We start from the raw sequence: 17792 nt of genomic DNA on the forward strand, positions 1-17792 counted from the left end.
ATGCCACTCCAGTGTACCCCACTTCATGCTACAACACTGTCCGCTATTCCACTGTACGCCACTCTAGTCTGCACCACTCCACCACACACTATTCTACCACACTCTATTGTACTCTGACTCCACTCTAAAACACTGCACTCCACTCTATACCACTCCACTTTACAACACGCCATACCACTCCACGACCCTTTACTCCAGTGTATGCTACAGTACTCCACTCCATGGCACTGTACTGTAAGACACGCCACACCACCCTGATACTTCACTCCACTGTACACTATGCTGCTCTGCTCAAGTCTACTCTACATCATTTTACCGCACTCTGCACCACTATATGACACTCCACTATGCACTGCTCCACTCTACAACACTCTACAGAAGCCCACTCTACTGCACTCTACTGCACTGCATGTCCCTGTACAACACCATACTCCATTTTGTGCTCATAAAGTCCACTTCACAAGACTTTCCAAAACTCTATGACGCACCCCTCCACATTTATGAAACTTTACTCAACTCATTGCTACACCACTCCACTCTAATCTGTGACTCAAAGCCACTACATTGTACTCCACACTACCTTACACCACTCCACTCCAGTCTAGAGTGGTGAGTTATAGTTGGTGTGGTGTGGAAAGGAATGCGATAGGACTGTGTAGAGAGGTGTGCAACATATAGTAATTTGAAGGTGGAGCGTAAATTCTAAATTTAAGTTATGACTAAGTTTTGAATTTTGTATGTTTGTATAGTTTGAGTTAGGTTTGTATAGAAAGAATAAAGAAAGTTTTCCTAACTAGGACTTAGCTTTAACCTTTGGTTTTTTCATTAAATATAGTTTTTCAAGGTGGCACGTGGTTGACTAAATGTAGTGCAACTGCAAAACATTTAGTGTAAAGTGAAACTCCACTAAACGATTTATCTTGTTTGTAATCATGCACTAATGTCTCTCTTGATTCTTTTCTCTGTAGAGAATGACCAGAGAAACAAATCTAAGATGGTGCATGGAGACTTTTCCAAAGGACTGGAGCCAAGCAGAACATTACCTGGAATCAATACCAGGCAGTTACTCCCATTCACAGCGTCACACAGTTCTGTCCAGGAACATAACAAGATTCCGTGGGAGCCAATAACCTCCAAAGAAAACAGATTGCATCAACCTCTTGAAAGAGAAAGCGGTTTCAACAAATCTTTCCTTAACCTAATAACTGAGGAGGAACCAAGTGCTTGCATGTTTCCTGAACACCAACGAGGAGAGGTTGGATCAAATGCAGTTAACAGTGGCGAGTATGGAGGGCGATTCAACAGTTTATCAACCACAAGCTTGCTTCAGAATCTCCACCCAGGACAGAAGCCATATGCATGTAATGAATGTGGGAAAGCCTTCAGGTTTTCAGCAAACCTGCAAAAGCATCAACAAGAACATGCGAGAGAGAAACTGTACCCGTGTGTGGTGTGTGGTAAGGGTTTTGGTACCCCCTCATCTCTACTCTGGCATCAGCATATGCACAGTGGAGAGAGCTCGTACACATGCACAGTGTGTGGCAAGAGCTTTGGAACAGCCTCGTCCCTACTCTGGCACCAGCACGTACACACTGGAGAGAAGCCTTATCCGTGTGCCAACTGCGAGAAAAGTTTCAGGTCACAATCAAATCTATATCGGCACCAGCAAGTACACACGGAAGAGATGCCATACCCCTGCTCTATGTGTGAGAGGAGCTTCAAGGACACATCAGCATTGCAAAGGCATGAAGAAGCACATGGAGGACTAAAATCATACTTGCTTACTGCATATGATGAAGGTATCAGTGACTTCTCATCTATGCACAGGCAAGAACTCATACATACAGATGCTAAGCCATACTCATGTACTGACTGCGTCAAGAACTTTAATGACCCTTCAGCCCTATTTAGGCACAAACAGGTCCATACAGTAGCTAAACCCTTCTCATGTACTGAGTGTGAGAAGACTTTTCCTGACCCTTCTTCACTGCACACACATTATCGAAAACATACTGGAGAGAAACTACATCCATGTACTGAGTGTGGTAAGAGTTTCCTCAGCCCTTCAGCTATGCACCGGCATGAGATGCTACATACAACAGAAAGGCCGTATGCATGTTCTGAGTGTGGGGTTAGCTTCAAAACTCTATCAAACTTGCATACTCACCAACGAATACACACAGGAGAAAAGACATACCAGTGTAGTGAGTGTGAAAAGAGTTTCATAACCCAGTCAGCACTGCGTAAACACCAACAAATGCACATAAAGCACCAGGAGATGCCGCACCCTTGCCCTGAGTGTAGGAAGCGCTTCATTGACTTGCCATCTCTGCACAAACATTTAAGAACACACTCAGGAGAGAAGTCATTCCCATGTGATGAGTGTGGGAAAAGTTTCACACTGCGGAAATCACTGCGGATACATTATCGAATACACACAGGGGAGAAACCACATTCATGTCCTGAGTGTGGGAGGCGTTTCAGTGACCCGTCTTCATGGCGCAAGCACCAGAGAATACATCGAAGAGAGAAACCCTATCTGTGCACAGTTTGTAAGAAGAATTTTTCTGACCCCTTGTCTCTGCAGAAGCACCAACAGATACATGCAGAGGAGGAGGAAATGAGTAGGCATATCACTTTTCTCCCTTCACTGAGTTGAGTAGCTCTAAAAGCGCGTCCCTCCACAGACTCAGCAGAAGAAACAATGCCATGAGCATGAGTGGCACACAGATACACAGTGGCCAGTGTAGCTCAATAGAAACGGACCTCAGCCATGTACCCTAAGTGTTGGCTCATCCCGATGCTGTGACTTGTCCTTCTAGCGGGGGAGAGCATATATGAGATTGCGATAATGCAAGGAGCGGCACCATGACCACTGGAGGAGCTGGAACTAATGTTCTCCATTCCGATGTGTGCATCCTCCACTGAACCAAGTAGGAAATCCAGAGGGCAAAACAACGTGAAAAATGGGAGGAAACGCTTCAAAACATATCTAGTTAAATAAAACCGTACAGTTTATGGCTGACAGAGTAAAAGTCACAGAAGGTGCCCCTATTAATGTAACCCTGAGATATAAAACCAGCAGTAGACAGAAGGATACACGTCAAGCCCAGGGGTCTCCCAAACAAGCATGAGAAGGAAACTGCTCGACGGAGAAAGATGAATAGATGCCTCAACGTGGATGAATAGATACCTCGACATGGGGAAGCATTTACACTTAAAAGTAGAAGAACTAAGGTATAGAGACGGCAGAAGAAAGAACGCACAAAGAAACGCATTATTCTTGACCTTTCGATGGCTGCAAGAAACCGATGGACATCTTGGAGGCAACGGAGAATTGCCACAGACTATACAATGTAAGACAAGTGAATCTCCCTGAGATTGGTTTCCAGCCATGAACAACATTGTTACTAAAAGTATGAAGTACACATGGACTGCAAATAGGCCTTAACTCTTCATTATCAAAGGTGTGTCAAAAGGATGTCACAGAAGTACAAAGGGTTCTATTTGCTCAAATAAAAAAATGTTGGATTTTGTGTTCACATTCAAAGCCCCTACACCAAGAATAAACTATCTCACCTGAAGAAACACAAAATTTAAAATACAACAAAGACGCTAAAAAGGAGAAGAATATCTGTTTTTTGAAAACTTACATGAGGTAAAATTATGAAACTGCTAAAGAAAATTCAGGCCCATATTTATACTCGGTTTGCGCTGAATTAGTGTCATTTTGTTTGCACTAATTCAGCCCAAACCTAACTTCGTATTTATACTTTGGCACTAGACACGTCTAGCACCAAAGTTATGGAGTTTCCGTCATTTTCTGGACATGAAAACCTGCCTTGCGTCAATGAGATGCAAGGTAGGCGTTCCCGTGCAGAGAGCGACGATATGGCCCTAGCACCATATTTATCCCCCTGCTAAAATCATGTACGAGCGGGATGGGGGGGCCTTAAATAATGGTGCTGAGCTTGCTTAGCGCCATTATTTAACACCTGGGTCGGGGCAGGCGTTAGGGGACCTGTGGACCTTTTTCCATGGTCAGAGACCATGGAAAGAGCCCACAGGTGTCCTTTCCTGGCCCCAAAGACACCCTCACCCACCCACACCAGGAAGACACCCAAAAATGGAGGGACCCCATCGCAGGTAAGTAGCGGTAGGTATGGATGAGTATTAATTTTTATTTTACAAAGTTCCATGGGGAGCCTAACTTGGGCCCCCCTACATGGCACTGGGTCCAATGGACATGGGTCCCCTGGGCATGGCCTTTGGGATGGGGGGCATGACTCCTCTCTTATCTGAGACAGGAATCATGTCCATGGGGTTCTAACGTCAAAAAATGACGCTACTCTGGGCAGAGGCATTTTTTTTTGCCTCTTCCCGTACTTGTGTCACCCTCTGACGCTAAACCCCTGTTCCCCCTACGCCTCCCCCACCCGGCTAGCGTCCTTTTCTATGACGTTAGCCGGGCCTTTCCTCCGGCTAACGTCATACTATAAATATGACGCCCAGCTGGAGTTTTGGTATGGCGCTAGCCAGTGGTAAACTTTTCAGTATCAAAAAGTATAAATATGGGCGTAAGTACCTGAAAAAAAATTTGTGGTTCTAAAAGGGGTTGCATCATAGCCTTAAAATAAATCTTTAAAAACTGTCACCAAATGAGAACATACAAAGGCACAAATAGTAGGGAAATTAAACAAATACCAAACTGCAATACTAGAGATAACAAAACCAGATTCAACCATTATGTATCAGAATGTAAGTAGTAATGGACCCTGATTAACACTTTATGTATTGGAATATTAATGAAAAGAGATGCAGACCAAAAGACAGTATATTGGAATACTACAGGCAGGAAATTAAAATGAAAGCATTATATATGAATATTAGAGCCAAAATATCCAGATAAATATATTATATAAAGAGATATTAGAGACAGGAGTTCCAGATCCACTTACCATAGCATAATGCAGGGATTGTTGTTTTGGAAAAAGAGCTATAGAGACTTGATGGTAGAATTAAGAATTGAGGCACTATTTTAAAGCCTTGCAATCTATTGGGATTAAAAACACTTTAGAGTTGCCGTACAGCTCACAAGTTTGTTTAAGCCATGAATTATGCCAGCTCACATTCATGTCAGACTTAGGGGGTCAATCTGACCCTGGCGGTCCGAGACCGCCCGGGCAAGAATGACGGAAGCACCGCCAACAGGCTGGCGGTGCTTCCTTCCCTATTCCTACCCGGCGGTGATAATCCGCCAGGGCAGCGCTGCTGGGGATTATGACCCCCTTACCGCCAGCCTGTTTCTGGCGGTTTGCACCGCCAGGAAGAGGCTGGCGGTAAGGGGTGTCCTGGGGCCCCTCGGGGCCCCTGCACTGCCCATGCCACTGGCATGGGCAGTGCAGGGGCCCCCTAACAGGGCCCCGGCCAACTTTTCACTGTCTGCATAGGAGACAGTGAAAAGCGCGACGGGTGCAACTGCACCCGTCGCACGGCCGCAACACCGCCGGCTCCATTAGGAGCCGGCTCCTGTGTTGCGGCCTCATTCCCGCTGGGACGGCGAGCGCAAACTTGGTTTGCGCCCGCCGGCCCAGCGGGAATGTCGGAATGGGGGCCGCGTGAGTGCGGCCACATTGGCGGCAGCATGGCGGTTTCTGCCGCCGCCCGCCAAGGTCGGAATGACCCCCTAAGTCACTTTATAGTTACCCTACAGAGTGCAGTCTGGCTTGTTTGATTATACTCTTACGGTAGAGTCCTTGATAAACAGTGGTGTCCTCAGTAGCTGTTAGTCTTGTCAGAATTACCCATCTCTCCATCTCTTAAGGTCAGACGGCTATAACTGATGACGCTACTGTAGAAGCTAAGGCCCCCTTGAAACTCCCCGTGTACTCAAGGACCCACAACACATGTGCTGGTGTTACACCAATGGTATAACATTGGGGTATAGGTTTATGTTTGGTGCAAACCAACAGGGTCATATTAACCCAATCCCCAAGCCCACTGATTTCAGGTTCAAGTCAGAGTGCCTTCATTCCACTCACTTCTGTACAGAAAGGTCCCAAACTCTTGGCTGGCAAAGCCTTGTAATATCAGTCGTGAAGGTGTTTGCCTTTTAATACTACATCTACTCACTGTGCACAAAATCATAAAATCCTTTTCAGAGCAGAGTCTTTCCCTCCTCCTTCCAGCAGTGATTATCGAATGACATTGGGCTCACTGCTTGTTCAGGCACCCCTACTCCCAGGACTCGGATCTCTATCTGTATATTAGCACTGTTCCTACCTAGGCTATGTTCACGACAGATCCGTTGACACACCTCACAATTACAGTTTTACAGTAGGTAGAGCCAGCCATATCACGGGGAAGGAATCCATTTACATCATAAAACCTGGACCAGCATCTCAAAGGATGAAAGCTATGACCAAAGACACTGCCAGAAGTAAACCAAGCTGAAGCAAAGCAGGGAGATCATGGCTTAGAGGAAGCCAGAAGCAGAAAGATCAACATTAGAGAGTAAAGTATAAATAGATGATCCAGACGTTACATTCACTGTAACTCAGGACAGTTAACTGCTAACTTACTAAGTTTAAGTGGTGCTTCTGGGTGTGGTGAGCTCCTGGTGGTGAATGGTCAAACAGAGTCTCACTGTGGCAGTCTCAGTCCAGTGGATAGTCTTAAAGCACTGAAATGTTTCATTACCAGACAGACAGTAGCGTTGCACAACTTTAGCGCCAGGATACCCTTGACGGTGGCACATAACATAAATAGAAATAGAGAAAACTAATAAAAATGTGATAACATTGTATTTACCAGGAATGAGTCACAGTTAGGAAAATACAGTACAAGGCGATGTTTCAGCATCTACATGTAGTACAGAAGCCCGGATACACAAGAATCACTGTGTTGGCAGAACATGTACCTATTGAAATACAACCAATAAAGAAGATGAATGCTCCCTTTAAGATTGGTACCAAAAGAACTCTGGACGAGAGCGGTCTGTGACAGAGAGCGAATACAAAAACATGTGAAGAACATTAGCCTAGAGCACTCTCATTCTGGCACATATGCCAAAGAGAAACTCAACCTGGAGAGAGTCACCCAAAAGAATTGCTCTATATTTGGGAAGAGACTCATTCAGTTTTTGACGCTTAATGAGTCGTCAAAGAATTTTCATTCTTGACTTCAGACGAAGAGCCCTTCATTGAGACTGCTCATTTAAATAAACCTACAGGGTACAACAAATTAAAACCTGGGAAACTGAAGATGGTGATTCTGCTACTGATATTATAAGGTAATCACCAGGAAATTGAGCATATCATGATACAGGCTTCTGCAGATCAAATAACCACCTTCAAATACCGCTGTTCTCAGCCATCCTACAGCTTGGCGTTATGGATGGGCGTGCAATCTCTCAGCATCAAATTCCTACTTTTCCTATCAGCTGTTTTCTACCAGCCCTCTAGGAATGACCTCTCCTGTGTATCCATTAGTTAAATCACCTGCATCAAGAACAGCATCTCTACCACCCTGACCATCCATAAGACATCTGATCTTTACTCTCAACTTTGATGAGTGTTGATTAGCACCCAGGAAATGCAGCCAGTTCAGCTTCATCTGCTAAGAACTATCATGGGATATATCCATTGACTTCAGAATAACTGGGTAAGCTCTGGTGGTTCTAACACTTGATGCTTGAGATGTGTGTGTATGTGGTTCATCGTATCAGCAGATCACTTAAGCTGGCTGACTCCTCCGATTCTCCCACAATGGATGCATCAAGTTCAACCACCATAGTGATTCTCCTCCACAGATGCTTTGAGCTCAATCGCAGCAGTGATTCCCTCCATAAACACTTTTCAAAACCTGGATCCGGGTGGATAGAGCAATCTGCTAAGCTGTCTGGCATTCTGTCCCCCACCTGAAGCAAGATGTCTGTAGACCTGTGAGGCCTGCCTACCACAAGAATCACACCCACTTGTGGGATTCCCTGCCCACAGTCTCATCCCAACATACTTAGGCCCTCATTTATAGGGATTTGGCATAGAGAAGGGCAGCAAGTCACCTTGCCAATGTAATTCGTCAGGAATTGACCGTATTTATGCATTCCTGTCCTTTCCCTCTGTGCTGGTGCTGTTTCTGCAGCCTGGCGCCAATGCAGGCACCCTTGCACCATGGTGCAAGGGAGCCTGTGTTGTCAGCAGGACTGTTTTGTGCAGGAAGGAGTACCGTCCTGCACAAAAACAACCCTGAGATGTGTTTTCCACTTTCTATGTGTGCTTAAAGAGTAAAACATCGGGGAGAAATAAAGTTATTTCTCCTCATTCTGCCTCACCTTGGGAGGTGTAAGGTTTTGGGGCATCCCCAGGTTTACATGGATGTGTAAATCTGATGAGGCGTGAAAATCCATGGGTGTTTTGTGGGAACACCCACCCCAATGCCCATGAAACGCCTCCCTTGTGCAGAGTAAGACATTGCCGCGATTTGTGCTGCCTTGCCTTACTCCATATCTATGACAACGTTCAAAGCCACGCAAAGTGTCCTTGTGTGGCCTCATAGATATGATTTTGAAGTTTGAGCCCGTAGGAGCATCACAAAAAGTGACACTCTGATGGCGCAAGCCTCTCATAAATATGCCCCCTAGTTACTATCTTGAAGACCTATGTCGCGCATTATCTCATTTAATCTGTTTCCTTGTTCCCATTCTATCCTGGAACCCCTTTCCCCACGCTTTGCTATGTTTAGTCTGTTCGTTGTTCTTGGCCAATATCTGTCTGAAATGTTTTGCTGCTTTGTTTAAACTTCACAGTGAATCCCAGTGTCTGTTGAGTCAAGCCTAGGTAAAGACATTTTTTAATTAATTGAATAAGTCTTATCAAAACACATCCATCTCATTTATGAGGCAAATTGCTTTAATCACATTGATAGAAAATGTTTGTTGGAAATGTACTGTAACAGGTAACAAATGTCATAAAATGGGGCACCAAGCATACCGCATACACACAAGAAGCAAGGATGCATCTTCCACAGCAGTGACCTTGACTCTGTAGCATATGTCCCTTCCACTTGCCGGTGCGGGCAGAATCATAAAGGACTCACACCCACTGGATCTTTCGGTTGTTCTGGGTACAGGAGCTCTCAGAAGATCACTGAGACCTTTGATTGGCACATGTGAGCTGTGTGAGGGGGTCAGTGGGCCCTGCACAGCTAGAGCAGATCACTGAACCACCCCCGAGCCTCTGAATGCAGCAGTGAGATGTCTTGCAGCAGCACGTGGAACAACAACACTCCCCGTCCCAAGCTCAGGCTCTAAACCCAGTCTTCACCGAAGTTGACAATCACCAATGACTAACGCCTTTAGATCACTGGCTCCCTTCAACCTCTCCTGTGGACAGATCACCGGCTCCCTTTAACCTCCGCTGTGGACAGATCACTGACTCCCTTCACCCTCTACTGTGGACAGATCACTGGCTCCATTCACCCTCTGCTGTGGACAGATCACTGGCTCCCTTCACCCTTTGCTGTAGACATATCAGTGGCTCCATTCACCCTCTGCTGTAGACAGATCACTGGCTCTCTTCAACCTCGGCTGTGGACAGATCACCGGCTCTTTTTAACCTCTGCTGTGGACAGATCACCAGCTCCCTTCAACCTCTGCTGTGGACAGATCACTGGATCCCTTCAACCTCCGCTGTGGACAGATCACCGGCTCCTTTTACTCTCTACTGTGGACAGATCACCGGCTCCCTTTACTCTCTGCTGTGGACAGATCACCGGCTCCCTTTACTCTCTGCTTTCGACAGATCATCAGATCCCTTCAACCTCTGCTGTAGACAGATCACCGGCTCTCTTTAATCTCTGCTGTGGACAGATCACTGGCTCCCTTTAGCCTCTGCTGTGGACGGATCACTGGCTCCCTTCACCCTCTGCTGTGGACAGATCACCGCTCCCTTTAACCTCTGCTGTGGACAGATCACTGGCTCCCTTTAACCTCCGCTGTGGACAGATCACTGACTCCCTTCACCCTCCGCTGTGGAGAGATCACTGCTTCCTTCAACCTCTGCTGTGGACAGATCACTGGCTCTCTTCACCCTCTGGTGTGGACATATCACTGGCTCCCTTTAGCCTCTCCTGTGGACAGATCACCGGCTCCCTTTAACCTCTGCTGTGGACAGATCACCTGCTCCCTTCACCCTCCGCTGTGGAGAGATCACTGCCTCCTTCAACCTCTGCTGTGGACAGATCATTGTCTCTCTTCACCCTCTGGTGTGGACAGATCACCGATCCCTCTAACCTCTGCTGTGGTCAGATCACGGCTCCCTTTAACCTCTGCTGTGGACATATCACCGTCTCCATTTAACGTCCGCTGTGGACATGCAGAATCGGCAGGAACCACTCAGTGATGAGACATCCCTGATCGCCCTTTGCTTGAGGCAACTCCCAGTCCTGAGGGCCTCACCTTGTCCTGCTCATTGCCGCAGGTACTTAGGGTAGTAGTAGGTTTCCTCTGTTGTCATTGTGACTCTTCCTCTCAGAGTTGGGCATTCCCTCTCCAAGCTTCACTTTCCCCACGCGCTTACCTTCTCTTCTCCAAACCGGCCCGTCCCTGCTTTCATCTCTCTGCTCCTCCTTTTTGTTCTTCATTCCTGCTACCTCTGCCGCTCTGTTCCTTCCTCCCTCCCTCTACCCATCCCTCCTTTCCACTCATTTATCCTGCAGCCTCATCATTTGATCCATCTGTTCCTGCCTTCATTTATGAATCTCTTCATCAGTTCCTCCTTGCCTGTGCCCCTCCCTCCCTGGCACATCCAGGGCACCTTTCTGAAGACCAGGACCAGGCCCATATTTATACTTTTTTACGCAAACCAGCGCCGGCGCTGGTTTGCATAAAAAAATGTACCGCTGGCTAACGCCATTCCTACATGCCAGGTGGGCACCTTATTTAAGGATTGACATTAGCCGGCGTAGGGGAAAATGGGGGTTGGGCTTCAAAAAATAGTACAAGCCACGTTTGAGTCAAAAATCATGGCTCAAACCGGACTGGCACCATTTTTTGATGCACAACCCCCATTGAAATGACTCCTGTCTTAGCAAAGACAGGAGTCATGCCCCCCTGCCCAATGGCCATGCCCAGGGGGCAGAAGTTCCTGGGCATGGCCATTGGACACAGTGGCATGTAGGGAGCCCAAATTAGGCCCCCCATGCCACTTTAAAAAAGACACAAATAATGCTTCCCCCAACTTACCTGTACCTACCTGGGATGGGTCCCCTCATCCATGGGTGTCCTCCAGGGGTGGATGAGGGTGGCAGGGGGTGTCCCTGAGGGAAAGGAAGGGCACCTCTGGACTGCCACAGGTCCCTTATCGCCTGCCCTCACCCAGGCGTTAAAAAACAGCGCACATCAGGCTGTGCGCCATTTTTTAAGGCCCGTCCCCTCCTGTGCGTCAAAATGACACAGGAGTATAAATAAGGCGCACAGGCCTTAAAGTCATTTTTTGGACAGGAACGCCTACCTTGCATGTCATAAACCCAAGGCGGTTTCCCGCATCCAAAAAATGACGCACACAGAGGATTTTTGACGTCCGCGGTGTAGGGCGTCATAGTATAAATATGGGGAAGGTTTGTGCTGAATGTGCGTCAAACTTTTTGACGCACATTCAGCGCAAACAGAGTATAAATATGCCCCTCAGAACTCTCTTTTCTCAGCACCAATGAACTCAAAAGAAGTGATACAAGGGCCCATATGGGGCTTGGTGGAGCCATTGGCACGTGGCAGGTGCACCTCCCAGCTGCAAGATGCGCCCCCTGCAGGTGCAGTTGAGGGTGCGCAAGCCTTGAACTGTGGTGTGAGTCCGCTGGAGGTGTTGAGGTCTTGCGTCTTCTTTTCCCCCCACTCTGTGCTTACATGCCACCCCAATTACCTTTTTCATTTGCAAAGAGACGTAGACATGCAGGGGAGTCGGAAGGTCAATGGGATGCAACCCCCCTGTGCTTCAATTTGGCGTCGAAGCACTCCTGGTGATCTACTAACCCTGAGCCCCTCTGGCGGGTGGGCCAGCCACAGAGCAGTGTTAGATCTCTGTGCTTGTGCTGGACTGAGAATGTCTCAGTGTGCTCTCCTTTGAAAAGACAGAAGAGCTGAGGAAAATATTTAAAAAAATAAAGACTAAGCAAAGATATCACTGACACTGATAGTGAAAGATGGCGATGAATAGACGCATTTCTAACCAAATATTGAGAGGAGAGGAAAAACGGAAGGTTAACCCCTAATAGGGCGCAGAACCAAGATTTCAACAAAAAACTGCAGAAAAGAATAAGGCAAGAGTGCTCCTAGATACCTGAGAGTCTCACTCAGAATATATTGTGTTTGTTTAAATTACAGCGGCAAAGGCTCCTCAGGCGGTGAAAAACATCAAACTTCAAAATACAGAAAAGCAGGAAACTACAATCCATTGACCTGAGGCCAGTGCCTGGGCCAAAGACTTCAGGTCTGTGGCTTCAAGGCTTACAGCCATGGCGCTTGAAGAGATAACCCCACAGAGGGCTCATCAGAACCGTACAACATAAGATGACATGAAATTAGAGGAGAAAGGAAAGGGCAAAGGAGTGGGACTAGAGAAGAAACTATCAGCAAGGCACAGACTTGGGAAAGGAACCCAAGCCACAGAGAAAGCCTTGAACCCCTGGAAGGCGGAATCTCAACAGGTCAAAGGTCCGAGGTGCAACAGAAAGAAGCTGATGGAAGAAAGACAACCTAAGAAAGTACTGGAAGGATAAGAAGGATTACGAGGAGAAGATAACGAGGGGCTTGCCACACACCCATAGATGTGCAGCTGCGGCCGCTTGTCTCGGTACCACCGGCCTCTTCCTGGGCCTCCTGCGGCCATGTCCTGCCTTGGGTTCTCCAGGCTTGCATCTCTGCGTGGTCCGAGCACCACAGCAGCACTGCCTGCTGCAACAGTGGGGCTCTAGAAAGAGAAGGCACACTATGTAGGACCACAAGGGTGTGCCCACAGTAAAAAAAAAAAAAAAATAGAATAGCTCAGCTTCAGTGGAGCCCCGTCTGAGACTAGTGCATGTTTCATCAATGAAGGGTTCAGGGTTGGCTGTTGAGGCTCGGTTTCTGTGTATTTAAAGATAGTTTTGGGTAGGGGAGGTCCCTGGGTGTTAATACATGCCTACTAGAGTAGCATCCTATATGATTCTATTTTTATTTAAGGTTTGTGACCGTAAAAAGGTGAATCCGTTTGCGGCGATTGTGCGTTAAAAGATTTGACGCACAATCAGCGCAAACGTTGCCCCGTATTTTAACTTTGACGCCCGAGCCCCTGACGACAAAATTCCACCACGTGCGTCATTTTTTGGATGCGGTAACCCGCCCTGCGTAAATGATATGCAGGGTAGGCGTTCCAGTCTAAAAAATGACGCAAACGGCCTTGCGTCGTATTTATGCTTTCGGGCAAAAATGACGCACGCCGAGAGGCGGAGCCAGAAAATGACGCACAGCCCGATTTGCGTCAAAATTTAACGCCTGGGTCAGGGCAGGCGTTAAAACGGGGCAAACACACCTGTATTTAATCAGAACACACAGAACAAACAGCAGAGCAGCAGAGCAACAAAAGGGAGACATGGAGGTGATTCTATCCAGCGTGCATGCAGACACAGAGCCCAGCAGCAACAACAGCAGCTACAACAACACCGGCAGGGACCCCAAAGGCAGCGCAGAAGGCAGGAGAGGATATTCCGCCCAAGAACAACCCCTCAGGGCCTCAGGGAACACGACATCATACAGAGGTACCGGTTGAACTGGCAGGCCATTCAGCAGCTGCTGAGAAACATTGAACAGCAGTTGGCCCCCACTTTGGTGACACCCCACACCATACCAACAGAAACAAAGCTGCTTGCCGTACTTCACATGCTGGCAAGTGGCTCATTTCAAACAACTGGTGCCCTGGTTGGCGGAATATCACAACCATCATTCTCCGCATTTCTGCCCAAAGTACTGGATGCCATCATTTACCTGACACCCCGCCACATCTTCTTCCCTAACACACTGCAGAAGCAGCGGGAAACTAAACAGGGGTTCTACGCAATCAGTGGCTTCCCACACGTCCTTGGTGCAATCAACTGCACACATGTACGCCTTGTGCCACCTGCTGCAACTGAACACCTCTACCGCAACAGGAAGCACACACATTCAATCAACGTGCAGGCCATAGTCGATCACCAGGGAATGTTCACCAACATCGTGGCTAAATATCCTGGGAGTGTCCATGACTCATTCATCTTCCATCACTCTACCATCAACCAACACTTCCAGGATGGACGGTATGGAAATGGACTACTTGTTGGTAAGTACAAAAACCTACTTATTTACACACTGCACAGCAACCCTCTAGGACACACAACACATACACCACAACAGCAACATCTAGACAGGAACACACTGAGGTCCTGACATCACTAGCTATGTTTCTTAAGTCACCATTGAACCTGTCACACATCGGAATTTACTGTACAGCCTAATGTGAAGACATTAATGAGTGTGGTAGCCGAAATGTCACCTTGCAAATTGTAAGTGTCACAATGACCTTTACATTAATACACTGCCTAAGTCTAAAGGTATGGGATGTCCAGGGTACTTTCATATGAACGTGCTAACAACACTTATAAATTAAACTCTACATTGAACTATCTCCTCACCCCAAGTGAAGACACAAGGACACCTGTATCACAAGTCACAATGTTAGGGAGGGCACACTGCACTGAAAATCACAAAACATACTGATGACAAACTGTTAGCAGACAAACACGTGCTCAGCCAAGGAAAAAACACAATGCAGATGGTATAGCCTACAAGTATAGGATGTCACATTAGTACACTAAATAGTCACAGACAACACAAGACAACTACTGCTATTGAAGGTCTTTTCAATAGTGCAAGCTACATCAACATGATCCCATTCTTTTTCTCTTTCAGCTGATCAGGGGTATGGCATCCAGCCATGGCTAATGACACCATTTGGCAACCCGAGTACTGCTGCAGAGCGGGCATACAAAGACGCCCATAAGAGGACACGTAGCATTGTCGACCGGACCTTTGGCATCCTCAAGTCAAGGTTCTGCTGCCTCAACATCACTGGTGGTAGCCTACTATATTCCCCCGAGATGGTCTGTAGGATCATCCTCACATGTGCAATATTGCACAACATTTGTGTCAAAAGGAACATTCCCCTCCTCGAACCAGACCCATACATGCCTGAAGACGAGGAAGAGGAGGATGCTGCCCTGCAACAGGAGGGGGAACAACCAAACATGGCTGCTGGAGTGCGTAGGCGCCAACACATTGTGAACAATTTCTTTTCATAATTATCACCATCACCACTTAATGAACTATTGTAAATAAACACTGATAACAAACACCACATCATGGTCTGTCCTATTCATTTCTGCACATCTTTAGCTCTAAATATCAGAAGAAGAATGTCGTCTCATGGAGCAATAATGATATAACAATCAGGGCACAGAAAAACACACAACAAATGTAATGCCTATCATACAACGGTCACATACACACACAATGTAAATGACTGACATCCTGTACAGTTCACCTTTGAAGGGCAATAGCTGAGGACCACACCTATTACACACATACATGTAGGAAACATGGTTCATCGCAGCAGATGGCACACAACTAAAACACCATCACTCAACTAGGGGAAAACAGGCCTCATACATCAGGCAGTTGACATGCTTTTGCTTCAGGAACAGGAATGTATTACCAGACTCTTGGCAGCAGTAATTCCAACTACTTACAATCTTTGCAATGACTATCTGTCACTAGAGTTACACATAAGCAGAACATACACAGCACAAGTGCCACACATATGACAAGCATCCAGCACATCACATCCCATCTACACGTCAGACCTTTTCTAAAAACCTTACACACCCATGCGGCTGGTCACACCCCCACCTGTCTGAAGAGGTCCCTAGAATGCTGATATGTGTACCCTGAGATTCCCTCATCTACATACACACACTCACAAGAGTCATCAAGAGTGCCACACCCTTTCCTATGCCTACCATTGTCATAGTACCATCTCACTGCATGGAACTCAGCTCATATAATACACTGGCTTGGAGTTTTTAAGGCCTGGTATCACCTGTAGATTGATTCTCGTGTGAAAGGTACTGTAGGCCATTTTTAAGCAAATCTCATCCGACAGGACTTGTGAGACACGGATGGAGGCCACACCAGTGATCCCCTCCATGCACCCCACCCAAATTTACATGCCCCGTCCCTGCTGATGCCTCCTCCAGCATAGATGTAGACATTAGGGCAATCACACCATTAAGCATTGCTACTAATGTTGCCGTGTAACACTTTATCAGGGTTCATGTGTCACCTTCAAGACAACACAGGACATACACAGTGTGACATGTCAACTGTCTACTCCTCCCTCTGACCAGTCCTAGTCAGACCACTGATCATGTAATTTGTGAAAGAGCTGGCTCCTGATTGACCCAGCATCCTGTCAGCCTGACTGGCACCTGTTCGTGGGTCACCCTAAAGATACCCGGTGGCCACCTATGGACCACACTTGCTGTCCAAAACCTCTCGTACCTCAGAGGCTAATTTGTCATTTGCCTCATCAATGTATACTCAAATACATTGTATTGCATCATCTGACTGTTATTTGTATCATATTTTTGACAGTGCCCTTGAATAGCAAAATCATGGCCCTTCCGTTGTCTGGGCCTCATTAATGCCTTAACTACAAAGTGTGACAGTGTACCTGGCCCATATCGTTTGATGGTGTACGTGGCCTCCAGCAGAACCAGCAACCTCAGATAATGTCCATGAAAAGTCAACACATATGAGGACCCTGACAGGTCACACGCTGAGTAACATTCTTCAAATAATAGAGATGAGTCGTGTGTGCTGAATACCAGCCATTTACTTGTGCACAGAGGCTATGATGTTTCCTGATGCATTTCCATCCACAGGACAACTTCAGTACAAATGTTGCAATGACACATGCCAGATCCAGACACCTGAGACATTCTCTCACTCAGCACACCACGGTTGCCCAGTTGAAAGTCTCATTACACATCTTCAGTGACCATCCACGTGTAGGTTACCATGTCCTCAATGACTTTTGTCACAGTTAGCTACAAACAATACTCATTAGATACGCGATTAGCTGCCAATAACTCATGATGAGACGTGGACGTTACAGGGACCACATACACCTTAACACTTGATACTGGATCAACATTGGACCACACACATGTACATGTACCATCCAATCAACAAAATGGTTGCAAGCAGCCTATCATAGTGGTGTCCCAGTTGTAACCTAGCAGGAAGAATGAAACATGCCACTAAACCAGGTAATGCATAAAGGGCCACATACATCAACAACCTATTTGCTAACATGACATAAGGAACGTTGAGATTTTGCTATTAAATCAATGCTAAATGGTATGCCAGAATTCTCCAAAGAATCAATAGGGCAAACGTCAAATGGGCAAATGGGATTACAGATTAGCAAACAGAGAATCATACTCAATTTGCTTCCATGGGCCTGCTGCCAATGGTTTAGCATTACTGAATTAGGGAAAACCTTGGATAAAGTTGCAAGTCAGGAACAGCAAAGCCCAGGGTGCTGGGGGCCTAAGTCCCCCTCTGCTGCATGACAAATATACATTTTTTATGCACATGTGAAGCACACACATGCATAAGGCGCATGTGTGCCCTACATGTCAATAGTGAAACACATTTTAGATAC

General features: G+C 46.7%; 1 protein-coding gene across 1 annotated transcript; it reads left to right on the top strand.

The window, feature by feature from the left end:
- Nucleotides 1–994: 994 nt before the first annotated feature.
- Nucleotides 995–2659, top strand: LOC138294060 (zinc finger protein 345-like). The gene has a single exon (XM_069233306.1). It carries the CDS (start codon nucleotides 995–997, stop codon nucleotides 2657–2659), a length of 1665 nt encoding a protein of 554 aa, XP_069089407.1.
- The last annotated feature ends 15133 nt before the right edge of the window (nucleotides 2660–17792 follow it).

This window comes from Pleurodeles waltl, chromosome 4_2 (genome assembly GCF_031143425.1).
Source record: "Pleurodeles waltl isolate 20211129_DDA chromosome 4_2, aPleWal1.hap1.20221129, whole genome shotgun sequence".
NCBI lineage: Eukaryota > Metazoa > Chordata > Amphibia > Caudata > Salamandridae > Pleurodeles > Pleurodeles waltl.